This window comes from Pseudoliparis swirei, chromosome 24 (assembly GCF_029220125.1).
Source record: "Pseudoliparis swirei isolate HS2019 ecotype Mariana Trench chromosome 24, NWPU_hadal_v1, whole genome shotgun sequence".
Lineage (NCBI taxonomy): Eukaryota > Metazoa > Chordata > Actinopteri > Perciformes > Liparidae > Pseudoliparis > Pseudoliparis swirei.
The window spans coordinates 20,122,508-20,136,130 of NC_079411.1; the positions used below are offsets into that span (position 1 = coordinate 20,122,508).

Sequence of the window (13,623 nt, forward strand, 5' to 3'; positions counted from 1 at the left end):
TTCAGCGCTTGTAGCCTTTCAACCCATTCAAGTCTCCGGATTCTGTGATGAGGTGTGTTTCTATTACTGTCTGTCCGACTTCACACAGGGGAAAGAAATATATAACCTTGGTTTAAGGACAGTGGAGTGAAAGAAGAAATTTCTGTGGTGGTGGTTTGTGGGGGTGGTTTGTGGATGCATTCATTATATATATATACAGTATATAAATACATGTAGATTTAAGAAGGAGCTGTTTCAGTAAACTTAATAAAAGTTGAATTTTGGGAGTTGGGGGAATGAGGCTGTGGAAACATATACACCAGTATGGCTGGTCTTGTGTTTACTGGGGCAGTAATAGACACATGTGACACGCTGTTAACCGAGAGTTTTGACTGTGCAAACGTGGCGTATACAGCCAGTCTAAGTCTATTTAATGGCATCTGATGTTCACCTTCATGATGCAAATTCTCATTTCAGCCTCAGGTAGCGATGGGGACAAACTGGCAACAAACAAGGTTTTGTCGGGGGGGAAATGGGGCCTAACGGAGAAAGTCTCACACACAAAAAGTCTTAAAATATGTCAGTCAACATTTGCACCTGAAGCGCTCCCTGTTGTGTGTGTGTGTGTGTTTGTGTGCTTGTGTGTCTAAGCGAGAGCGACACTGCAGGCTAGAATGTGTGTTTGTCCTCTGCGTGTACAAATGCGTGCGCTTCTGTGTGTCGCTACTCCCTCACACACCTCCTGGCAGCCGACCCACTGATCACACTGATTCTTTCTGCAACGACACCCACTTGAAGGGGCGATGGTTTTCTAACTGTCACCACCTGCTGTCGAAGTTTAGCGGGTCGGTCCAAGGTCAGCCTGAGGACGCCGCTTCCTCTCATCACACACGGACAACGAGGGAAAACGATGGCCTGAACCTGCAGGTCGGCTCGCAGCAAGTTTCAGCTCGTAGTAAATTATAATGTGTAAATAATTAGTCATTGCAAGATCAAACAATAGCCACATGCACACAATAGAATAGCTATTATCTCCGCCTGGAAATTCTGCGATGGCTCATGAGTGTGCATGCTTCCGTGAGTGTCTTTGTGTCTGTTCGTGGCAAATCTGACATTCTGCTGCAGCTAACTGATTCATATTTTAGGTGGCTAATTATAGCACACTTTCACCAAAACCACCTTTAATTGCCTGTTTTTAAATTACCTCCCTATACCCCCTACGCTGAACTGGCCCCGGCGGGTATGGGGCCACTATAACACAGCTGAGTTGACCCCCAGCTGCTACTCTGCCCCCAGAGACACAGTGGGGGAAAACCAAAGACGGTTTGTCTCTGGGGAAAACAGTTTGCACATATATATTGTTTTGGCCAACTGTTAAAGGAGCACACAGCTGCAGCCTAAATAAGTGCTTTATGTTGTGGTTGTGACGGAGCTGAGACGCCTGCACTGAGCTGGTCGACGTCCTCATAGAATGAGAAGGTATCCATCCAGAAAGCTAAAAACACAACTGATACACTAGCGGTCTCGACTGGGGGGGTTAGGGCAGATGTGGGTTGTATTAATTTAATCAAACATCACGGCATGTGTTTGTCGTTGCAGACCTGGCGGAGATCTGGCCACAGTAATGGCTGCTTCTTTCCATGCTGGTCATAGAGTGATCACTTTGTAGTTTGGCTCCAGGCTAAGAGATGAAGGCTGCAGTGAACAATCGGATTTATTGATTTATTGTTTGCTCTATGAATGTCTCAACATAAACATAACTCATGAATCCATTCAACTGTTGCAAAAACTTTGCAATTTTTAGTGTTGACATGTTCAACGCCATGAAGGCGACATGAGCATCATCAATATAGTAACCTCCTTAAGTGATAACTTGGTGAACAATGCTGCTGGCAAATGCTCAGCTATGTATGTGTATCCCCACTGGAGCTTACTCATCTCTGTAACGCCTTCTGTCCAGGCTGTGACCATTGGCCAGCTGCCTGTAATGAGTTGGTCACTACCCACAGAGAGAGACTATAACACACTGCTCTCCTCCTCTTACCTCTGCACCATCACCATTTAAAAAAAACACATCACACAAGCGTTGACTTATCTGCCTCCCTGATAAGTGTTTCTCTTCACTGTGTCGAGCTGCAGTCTCAAACTGCTCTCAGCTCTCATCCCGCCACACTGCAGTGTGGCGCTCTTCAACTTTGGGCCCTTCAATCCCCTTTACTTTACAGCCTCTGCATAGATAAGGAAATGTGATGTGACTGGACTGATAAAGAGGAATTGATTCCTCTATTCTGCAGAGTTTAGGAGAAGGGAAGTGAGCTCGAGAAATCAGATGCCTCTCCAGAGAGCGAGAGAGAGAGAGACTCTTATTTTCAGGTCATTGAAAAGTCTGGATGATTTGTGGGCCTTTTTTAAAAAAAAAGGGTTCTTTATATTAATAAAAAGTGATAAAATATTATTTTATAATTGACTGCTTGACCTTTACTTTTCAACTTGGCTACGTACAGATCGAGATTCCAGCGTGGTTGCCATTAGATGCAAATAAAAGTCACACATACTTACGAATGATAATCAATTCCTTTTTCTTATTCTCATTCTAATGTGGTGACAGCTCTGTATAAACATATTGAATGCTCCACGGCGTTTATTTTACACACAAAAAAGAAACCATCTGTGCACGTAGAGTATATGCTGCATCTGCATATGATAACGAACAACATCAATATTCCATCAAAGATAAAAGAGGGAGAAAATAAAGAAGAATGATGGGAAAGAGTTGAGGGATGGGTGGGGGGGTGCTGAGAGGAGAGGGTTGACAGCCCGCTGTGCTTCACTGACCTCGTTCACACCTCGCAGCACGCCTTCTGCCCTTTCACCTGCAGACGGAGGACGGGGAGAGACGGGGTGACGGGGAAAGGGAGGCCGAGGCGGCCGGATGCTTCGCTCCACACACACACATGAAAACACACGGCGAAGTTTAAATACCAGAACCTCACATACAGTTGAAAGGTTTATCAGTATTAAAAGTCAGATCATAACCAAACCGCCTCTGCAGTCAATAGATCAGAAAAAAAAATTCTCTACAATGACTTTGTTGACATGTTATTTTACGGGTCCGTTATTTCCTCAGTTACCTTCGCATTGAAAATGCCGGAAGGTTATGTTTTGATCGCCGTGTATTTATTTATTTATTTATTTATTTGTATGCGTGTTATTCGCAAATCTCAAAAAGTATTGAACCGAATCGCATGAAATTTGGTGGGATGATTGTTTATTATCCGGGGACCAGTTGATTAGATTTTGGGATCGATCGGGTCAAAGGTCAAAGGTCATGAACAGGTCAAAATCTTTCGCAGAACTCAAAAAGTATTGAACCGAATCGCATGAAATTTGGTGGGATGATTGTTTATTATCCGGGGACCAGTTGATTAGATTTTGGGATCGTCAAGGTCAAGGTCATGGAAAGGTCAAACTCTTTATTTACCATAGCACGATACATTTTTGTCCAATTGGCATGCAACTAATGCCAAAATGTTCATAATTCAATGCCCAATCTTGTGATATGCGAAGGTATGCGCTCTACCGAGTGCCCATTCTAGTTTCTGATGTATTTAACGGGTAAATGTACACTACCGTTCAAAAGTTTGGGATCACTTAGAAATGTCCTTATTTTTCAAAGAAAAGCATTGTTTTTTTCAATGAAGATAACATTAAATCAATCAGAAATACACTCTATACATTGTTAATGTGGTAAATGACTATTCTAGGTGGAAACGTCTGGTTTCTAATGAAATATCTCCATAGGTGTATAGAGGCCCATTTCCATCAACTATCACTCCAGTGTTCTAATGGTACATTGTGTTTGCTAATCGCCTTAGAAGACTAATGGATGATTAGAAAACCCTTGAAAACCCTTGTGCAATTATGTTAGCACAGCTGAAAACTGTTTTGCTGATGAGAGAAGCTATAAAACTGGCCTTCCTTTGAGCTAGTTGATTATCTGGAGCATCACATTTGTGGGTTCGATAAGACTCTCAAAATGGCCAGAAAAAGAGAACTTTCATGTGAAATTCGCCAGTCTATTCTTGTTCTTAGAAATGAAGGCTATTCCATGCGAAATTGCAAAGAAACTGAAAATTTCCTACAGCGGTGTGTATTACTCCTTCAGAGAACAGCACAAACGGGCTCTAACCAGAGCAGAAAGAGAAGTGGGAGGCCCGGTGTACAACTCAGCAAGAAGACAAGTACATTAGTCTCTAGTTTGAGAAATAGGCGCTCACAGGTCCTCAACTGGCAGCTTCTTTAAATGGTACCCGAAACGCCAGTGTCAACGCCGACAGTGAAGAGGCGACTCCGGGATGCTGGCCTTCTAGGCAGAGTGGCAAAGAAAAGCCATATCTGAGACTGGCCAATAAAAAGAAAAGATTGGTATGGGCAAAAGAACACAGGCATTGGACAGAGGAAGATTGGAAAAGGTGTTATGGACAGATTAATCCAAGTTTGAGGTGTTTGGATCACACAGAAGAACATTTGTGAGACGCAGAACAGGTGAAAAGATGCTGGAAGAGTGCCTGACACCATCTGTCAAGCATGGTGGAGGTAATGTGATGGTCTGGGGCTGCTTTGGTGCTGGTAAAGTGGGAGATTTGTACCAGGTAAAGGGATTTTAAATAAGGAAGGCTATCGCTCCATTTTGCAACGCCATGCCATACCCTGTGGGCAGCGCTTGATTGGAGCCAATTTCCTCCAACAGGACAATGACCCAGAGCACACCTCCACATTGTGCAAGAACTATTTAGGGAAGAAGCAGGCAGCTGGTATGCTGTCTGTAATGGAGTGGCCAGCACAGTCACCAGATCTCAACCCCATTGAGCTGTTGTGGGAGCAGCTTGACCGTATGGTCCGCAAGAAGTGCCCATCAAGCCAATCCAACTTGTGGCAGGTGCTTCAGGAAGCGTGGGGTGAAATTTCAACAGATTACCTCAACAAATTAACAGCTAGAATGCCAAAGGTCTGCAATGCTGTAATTGCTGCAAAAGGAGCATTCTTTGGCGAAAGCAAAGTTTGAAGAAAAAAATTAATACTTCAAATATAAATCATTATTTCTAACCTTGTCAATGTCTTGACTATATTTTCTATACATTTTGCAACTCATTTGATAAATAAAAGTGTGAGTTTTCATGGAAAACACGAAATTCTCTGGGTGATCCCAAACTTTTGAACGGTAGTGTATTTCCTTGAAGCCTAAGTAACTATTCCATCACTAGATTCTTTATTTTTCATACTGTATTTGTTGCATTTGCATGCTGTTTGTGTTGCGTGTTCAGTTGGCCCGCTCCAAGACTAGAATATACAATTCATTGGGATTAATTAATTGAAGGTGAACTAATTAAAGATATTATTTTATTTTTCTTTGCAGACCCTTAAAATAAAGCATTGCCAGATAATAAATAATGTTGAGGAAATTATCTGCCAAAATCCAATGCTTACATTTACTCTTCTGTATTTTTTATATAATTTGTGTGTTTAATAGGTTTTATAGTCCCTGTCCACTTGAAGAGGACGCCCTGCCACCAAAGCCCCGCCTCATCAGATCATTGAGCCCCAGGTTCATCTGACAGAGTGCTCCTGGGTAATTTAGTTGTTCCGATCAAATTGGCAGCGTGATCGCCGCTTCATATAAGACCGTATATCAGCTTTCACTCCCACGGTGATACTTGATTTAGCAATTAGGACGGGGATTCGATATCCTAATCCTTCATCTCATTCCTCCCTTGTAAAGATGTGTGAAGTCTTTCACTCCAATGCAGCGTCGGAGGTTTTACGCAACAACAATGTATTTTCTTAAACGGCAGGAGCTGCCCTTCTGGGGTCAAATTTTGCTCAATATGAATTACAAATATTCCCCGCAGGAGACAGATATCTCCTAGAACAACCTCTCAGTGCTGCTCCTTTTGGTTTTATCTCTGTTCAACTGTCCTTGTGGCTCCCTTAGAGAACGTCATGGCTCATTTGACAAGGTGAACTGTGTTGGAGCTTATTTTGGCCCACGGGAGCATGTGAAGACCACTATGTCTGGACAAGGAGGACAGCGATCCTGGAAAAGAGCCTATAAAATATGGGAATCGGTTTGCATGGATTTTAGTGCATTGCTCAAACGTCAAACCAGACGTTGGGATAGGTCAGCAGTCTTGATTATTGTTTATATGTTGAGTTTTGTCTGATGCAAGTACCTCAATGTCAAGAGTACAATAGGTCTGCTACATTTTGAGAGATTTTAGAGAACACCAGATCAAAATAGAGGCAAATATTTCCCCTTCCTATGATGTTTTGACTTCACTGAGAGTTTTGTTTTGTCATGTGACTGAACAAGCAGAACAGATGGATCTAAAGAGTCTGGACTGGTCCAGCCCATGTTTTGACGGATGTGCCGCTTGTGTCTCTTCTTGTCTGTAACTTTAGTGAATTTCTTGAGGATATTTTAGAGCCATCAATCTACTGTATACAAGTCTCTCCACCATGGCTCAAAAGCAATAATTTCTGGGATTATACTTCTTTAATGTGGTTGTTACCACTTTGTAAAATTGCTGCTTGGTGTAAATACACTTTTGAAAGTTGAACTATATCTTGAGGTTCGCTTCATTGTGGTACTGTTTTCTCCCCACTGGCAGACAAAAAATATTCCCCAGCTACTCTTGGTTCAGGCGTGGCTGAGGAAGTGTCCTTCAGCGCTTGTAGCCTTTCAACCCATTCAAGTCTCCGGATTCTGTGATGAGGTGTGTTTCTATTACTGTCTGTCCGACTTCACACAGGGGAAAGAAATATATAACCTTGGTTTAAGGACAGTGGAGTGAAAGAAGAAATTTCTGTGGTGGTGGTTTGTGGGGGTGGTTTGTGGATGCATTCATTATATATATATACAGTATATAAATACATGTAGATTTAAGAAGGAGCTGTTTCAGTAAACTTAATAAAAGTTGAATTTTGGGAGTTGGGGGAATGAGGCTGTGGAAACATATACACCAGTATGGCTGGTCTTGTGTTTACTGGGGCAGTAATAGACACATGTGACACGCTGTTAACCGAGAGTTTTGACTGTGCAAACGTGGCGTATACAGCCAGTCTAAGTCTATTTAATGGCATCTGATGTTCACCTTCATGATGCAAATTCTCATTTCAGCCTCAGGTAGCGATGGGGACAAACTGGCAACAAACAAGGTTTTGTCGGGGGGGAAATGGGGCCTAACGGAGAAAGTCTCACACACAAAAAGTCTTAAAATATGTCAGTCAACATTTGCACCTGAAGCGCTCCCTGTTGTGTGTGTGTGTGTGTGTTTGTGTGCTTGTGTGTCTAAGCGAGAGCGACACTGCAGGCTAGAATGTGTGTTTGTCCTCTGCGTGTACAAATGCGTGCACTTCTGTGTGTCGCTACTCCCTCACACACCTCCTGGCAGCCGACCCACTGATCACACTGATTCTTTCTGCAACGACACCCACTTGAAGGGGCGATGGTTTTCTAACTGTCACCACCTGCTGTCGAAGTTTAGCGGGTCGGTCCAAGGTCAGCCTGAGGACGCCGCTTCCTCTCATCACACACGGACAACGAGAGAAAACGATGGCCTGAACCTGCAGGTCGGCTCGCAGCAAGTTTCAGCTCGTAGTAAATTATAATGTGTAAATAATTAGTCATTGCAAGATCAAACAATAGCCACATGCACACAATAGAATAGCTATTATCTCCGCCTGGAAATTCTGCGATGGCTCATGAGTGTGCATGCTTCCGTGAGTGTCTTTGTGTCTGTTCGTGGCAAATCTGACATTCTGCTGCAGCTAACTGATTCATATTTTAGGTGGCTAATTATAGCACACTTTCACCAAAACCACCTTTAATTGCCTGTTTTTAAATTACCTCCCTATACCCCCTACGCTGAACTGGCCCCGGCGGGTATGGGGCCACTATAACACAGCTGAGTTGACCCCCAGCTGCTACTCTGCCCCCAGAGACATAGTGGGGGAAAACCAAAGACGGTTTGTCTCTGGGGAAAACAGTTTGCACATATATATTGTTTTGGCCAACTGCTAAAGGAGCACACAGCTGCAGCCTAAATAAGTGCTTTATGTTGTGGTTGTGACGGCGCTGAGACGCCTGCACTGAGCTGGTCGACGTCCTCATAGAATGAGAAGGTATCCATCCAGAAAGCTAAAAACACAACTGATACACTAGCGGTCTCGACTGGGGGGGTTAGGGCAGATGTGGGTTGTATTAATTTAATCAAACATCACGGCATGTGTTTGTCGTTGCAGACCTGGCGGAGATCTGGCCACAGTAATGGCTGCTTCTTTCCATGCTGGTCATAGAGTGATCACTTTGTAGTTTGGCTCCAGGCTAAGAGATGAAGGCTGCAGTGAACAATCGGATTTATTGATTTATTGTTTGCTCTATGAATGTCTCAACATAAACATAACTCATGAATCCATTCAACTGTTGCAAAAACTTTGCAATTTTTAGTGTTGACATGTTCAACGCCATGAAGGCGACATGAGCATCATCAATATAGTAACCTCCTTAAGTGATAACTTGGTGAACAATGCTGCTGGCAAATGCTCAGCTATGTATGTGTATCCCCACTGGAGCTTACTCATCTCTGTAACGCCTTCTGTCCAGGCTGTGACCATTGGCCAGCTGCCTGTAATGAGTTAGTCACTACCCACAGAGAGAGACTATAACACACTGCTCTCCTCCTCTTACCTCTGCACCATCACCATTAAAAAAAACACATCACACAAGCGTGATTTATCTGCCTCCCTGATAAGTGTTTCTCTTCACTGCGTCGAGCTGTAGTCTCAAACTGCTCTCAGCTCTCATCCCGCCACACTGCAGTGTGGCGCTCTTCAACTTTGGGCCCTTCAATCCCCTTTACTTTACAGCCTCTGCATAGATAAGGAAATGTGATGTGACTGGACTGATAAAGAGGAATTGATTCCTCTATTCTGCAGAGTTTAGGAGAAGGGAAGTGAGCTCGAGAAATCAGATGCCTCTCCAGAGAGCGAGAGAGAGAGAGACTCTTATTTTCAGGTCCTTGAAAAGTCTGGATGATTTGTGGGCCTTTTTTAAAAAAAAAGGGTTCTTTATATTAATAAAAAGTGATAAAATATTATTTTATAATTGACTGCTTGACCTTTACTTTTCAACTTGGCTACGTACAGATCGAGATTCCAGCGTGGTTGCCATTAGATGCAAATAAAAGTCACACATACTTACGAATGATAATCAATTCCTTTTTCTTATTCTCATTCTAATGTGGTGACAGCTCTATATAAACATATTGAATGCTCCACGGCATTTATTTTACACACAAAAAAGAAACCATCTGTGCACGTAGAGTATATGCTGCATCTGCATATGATAACGAACAACATCAATATTCCATCAAAGATAAAAGAGGGAGAAAATAAAGAAGAATGATGGGAAAGAGTTGAGGGATGGGTGGGGGGGTGCTGAGAGGAGAGGGTTGACAGCCCGCTGTGCTTCACTGACCTCGTTCACACCTCGCAGCACGCCTTCTGCCCTTTCACCTGCAGACGGAGGACGGGGAGAGACGGGGTGACGGGGAAAGGGAGGCCGAGGCGGCCGGATGCTTCGCTCCACACACACACATGAAAACACATGGCGAAGTTTAAATACCAGAACCTCACATACAGTTGAAAGGTTTATCAGTATTAAAAGTCAGATCATAACCAAACCGCCTCTGCAGTCAATAGATCAGAAAAAATGTTTCTCTACAATGACTTTGTTGACATGTTATTTTACGGGTCCGTTATTTCTCAGTTACCTTCGCATTGAAAATGCTGGAAGGTTATGTTTTGATCGCCGTGTATTTATTTATTTATTTAATTATTTATTTATTGTTATTCGCAAATCTCAAAAAGTATTGAACCGAATCGCATTAAATTTGGTGGGATGATTGTTTATTATCCGGGGACCAGTTGATTAGATTTTGGGATCGATCGGGTCAAAGGTCAAAGGTCATGAACAGGTCAAAATCTGCAGAACTCAAAAGTATTGAACCGAATCGCATGAAATTTGGTGGGATGATTGTTTATTATCCGGGGACCAGTTGATTAGATTTTGGGATCGTCAAGGTCAAGGTCATGGAAAGGTCAAACTCTTTATTTACCATAGCATGATACATTTTGTCCAATTGGCATGCAACTAATGCCAAAATGTTCATAATTCAATGCCCAATCGTATGCTCTACCGAGTGCCCATTCTAGTTTCTGATGTATTTAACGGTAAATGTACACCGTTCAAAGTTTGGGATCACTTAGAAATGTCCTTATTTTTCAAAGAAAAGCATTGTTTTTTCAATGAAGATAACATTAAATCAATCAGAAATACACTCTATACATTGTTAATGTGGTAAATGACTATTCTAGGTGGAAACGTCTGGTTTCTAATGAAATATCTCCATAGGTGTATAGAGGCCCATTTCCATCAACTATCACTCCAGTGTTCTAATGGTACATTGTGTTTGCTAATCGCCTTAGAAGACTAATGGATGATTAGAAAACCCTTGAAAACCCTTGTGCAATTATGTTAGCACAGCTGAAAACTGTTTTGCTGATGAGAGAAGCTATAAAACTGGCCTTCCTTTGAGCTAGTTGATTATCTGGAGCATCACATTTGTGGGTTCGATAAGACTCTCAAAATGGCCAGAAAAAAAGAACTTTCATGTGAAATTCGCCAGTCTATTCTTGTTCTTAGAAATGAAGGCTATTCCATGCGAGAAATTGCAAAGAAACTGAAAATTTCCTACAGCGGTGTGTATTACTCCCTTCAGAGAACAGCACAAACGGGCTCTAACCAGAGCAGAAAGAGAAGTGGGAGGCCCCGGTGTACAACTCAGCAAGAAGACAAGTACATTAGTCTCTAGTTTGAGAAATAGACGCCTCACAGGTCCTCAACTGGCAGCTTCTTTAAATGGTACCCATAAAACGCCAGTGTCAACGTCGACAGTGAAGAGGCGACTCCGGGATGCTGGCCTTCTAGGCAGAGTGGCAAAGCAAAAGCCATATCTGAGACTGGCCAATAAAAAGAAAAGATTGGTATGGGCAAAAGAACACAGGCATTGGACAGAGGAAGATTGGAAAAAGGTGTTATGGACAGATTAATCCAAGTTTGAGGTGTTTGGATCACACAGAAGAACATTTGTGAGACGCAGAACAGGTGAAAAGATGCTGGAAGAGTGCCTGACACCATCTGTCAAGCATGGTGGAGGTAATGTGATGGTCTGGGGCTGCTTTGGTGCTGGTAAAGTGGGAGATTTGTACCAGGTAAAAGGGATTTTAAATAAGGAAGGCTATCGCTCCATTTTGCAACGCCATGCCATACCCTGTGGGCAGCGCTTGATTGGAGCCAATTTCCTCCAACAGGACAATGACCCAGAGCACACCTCCACATTGTGCAAGAACTATTTAGGGAAGAAGCAGGCAGCTGGTATGCTGTCTGTAATGGAGTGGCCAGCACAGTCACCAGATCTCAACCCCATTGAGCTGTTGTGGGAGCAGCTTGACCGTATGGTCCGCAAGAAGTGCCCATCAAGCCAATCCAACTTGTGGCAGGTGCTTCAGGAAGCGTGGGGTGAAATTTCAACAGATTACCTCAACAAATTAACAGCTAGAATGCCAAAGGTCTGCAATGCTGTAATTGCTGCAAAAGGAGCATTCTTTGACGAAAGCAAAGTTTGAAGAAAAAAATTAATACTTCAAATATAAATCATTATTTCTAACCTTGTCAATGTCTTGACTATATTTTCTATACATTTTGCAACTCATTTGATAAATAAAAGTGAGTTTTCATGGAAAATATGAAATTCTCTGGGTGATCCCAAACTTTTGAACGGTAGTGTATTTCCTTGAAGCCTAAGTAACTATTCCATCACTAGATTCTTTATTTTTCATACTGTATTTGTTGCATTTGCATGCTGTTTGTGTTGCGTGTTCAGTTGGCCCGCTCCAAGACTCTAGAATATACAATTCATTGGGATTAATTAATTGAAGGTGAACTAATTAAAGATATTATTTTCTTTTTCTTTGCAGACCCTTAAAATAAAGCATTGCCAGATAATAAATAATGTTGAGGAAATTATCTGCCAAAATCCAATGCTTACATTTACTCATCTGTATTTTTTATATAATTTGTGTGTTTAATAGGTTTTATAGTCCCTGTCCACTTGAAGAGGACGCCCTGCCACCAAAGCCCCGCCTCATCAGATCATTGAGCCCCAGGTTCATCTGACAGAGTGCTCCTGGGTAATTTAGTTGTTTCCGATCAAATTGGCAGCGTGATCGCCGCTTCATATAAGACCGTATATCAGCTTTCACTCCCACGGTGATACTTGATTTAGCAATTAGGACGGGGATTCGATATCCTAATCCTTCATCTCATTCCTCCCTTGTAAAGATGTGTGAAGTCTTTCACTCCAATGCAGCGTCGGAGGTTTTACGCAACAACAATGTCACCGTGCGGCGTGCGTGCACACTGACAATGACGTTCTTGGTTCGTTGGTTAATGCCATTTAAATAAGACGTGCGTATTATTGTCATGTGCAACTTGAGCTGCTGATAGCAAACACCTGTGGAAATGCCTCCCTCGCCACAGGTGACCTTGACCTTTGACCTATCTGTGGACGGAGAACGATGACAAGGCCAAGTTCTCTTTTACTTTCTTCCATAGAAAATAGAGGCCTGTATGGAAACACACATTACATTAACGTGTGTTTGTGTTTTGCAGAGCGGCAGAACCACGCCCGAGAGCTGGTGAAGGAGGCCGACCTGTCAAAGTGGGACGCTCTGGTCATCATGGCTGGCGACGGCCTTCTGTTTGAGGTGAAGAGGGCCGTGTGCACAACGTTCATCCGTGGGGCTTTACGTTAGCGCAGCACGCTAAACGTCAACACTGACCTCCTGTTTATGGAGGACTTAAAATGACTTAAGTATAAATAAATAAATAAATGAATGCATGAATAAATACAAGAATAAATAAATAAATGCTTAAATAAATGTATAAATGCTTAAATAAATGTATGAATAAATAAATAAATACAGGAATGAATGAATATAAGTTATAAATCAACAAGACAGCATTTAAATAAATATATTTCTGCATTTCTGTATTTCTCTATTTATGTGTCCACGCGTATTTCTTCATTTATTTATGTGTGACATTTACGTGTCCGTATATTCAAATGAGCTGGGGCGGTCCGAACCTCTGTCTCAAGCATGATTGGTCACAGGAGTTTGATGCACCTGGTGTGTTATGCTCTACTATTTCTGCCTGGCACATGACGCTGAAGTTGACTCGCTCAGCTCACCGTTAGCAGAAGTTAGCCTAGACAGCTTTTTTACTTCAGCCGTTTATCAATTCCAAGAACACTGAGTACAGACTCGTGTTCTTTTGGAGTCTGGTCTTTGAAGTCTGGTTTTGGGAGTCCAGACTCTCGAGGACGCAGGACGGTCTTTCTGGTCTTGTGACGTCACCACATCAACTGTTCTTGCGCATGAATTTACTCCAATTATTCACTGTAAAATACTTTACAGTGGAGTAGAATGTGTTGCGGTGTTTACTGTTGTTTGGCGTAGGCTACG

At 42.5% G+C, this 13,623-nt stretch overlaps 1 protein-coding gene across 1 annotated transcript in view; it reads left to right on the forward strand.

Annotated features, from left to right (window-relative positions):
- The window catches only part of LOC130190524 (sphingosine kinase 1), a 44,019-nt gene that overhangs the window by 19,701 nt on the left and 10,695 nt on the right, over positions 1-13,623 (forward strand). The window contains exon 3 of the mRNA XM_056409974.1: positions 12,770-12,864. Coding sequence (XP_056265949.1) covers positions 12,770-12,864 — 95 coding nt within the window. The remainder of the gene's footprint in view (positions 1-12,769; positions 12,865-13,623) is intronic.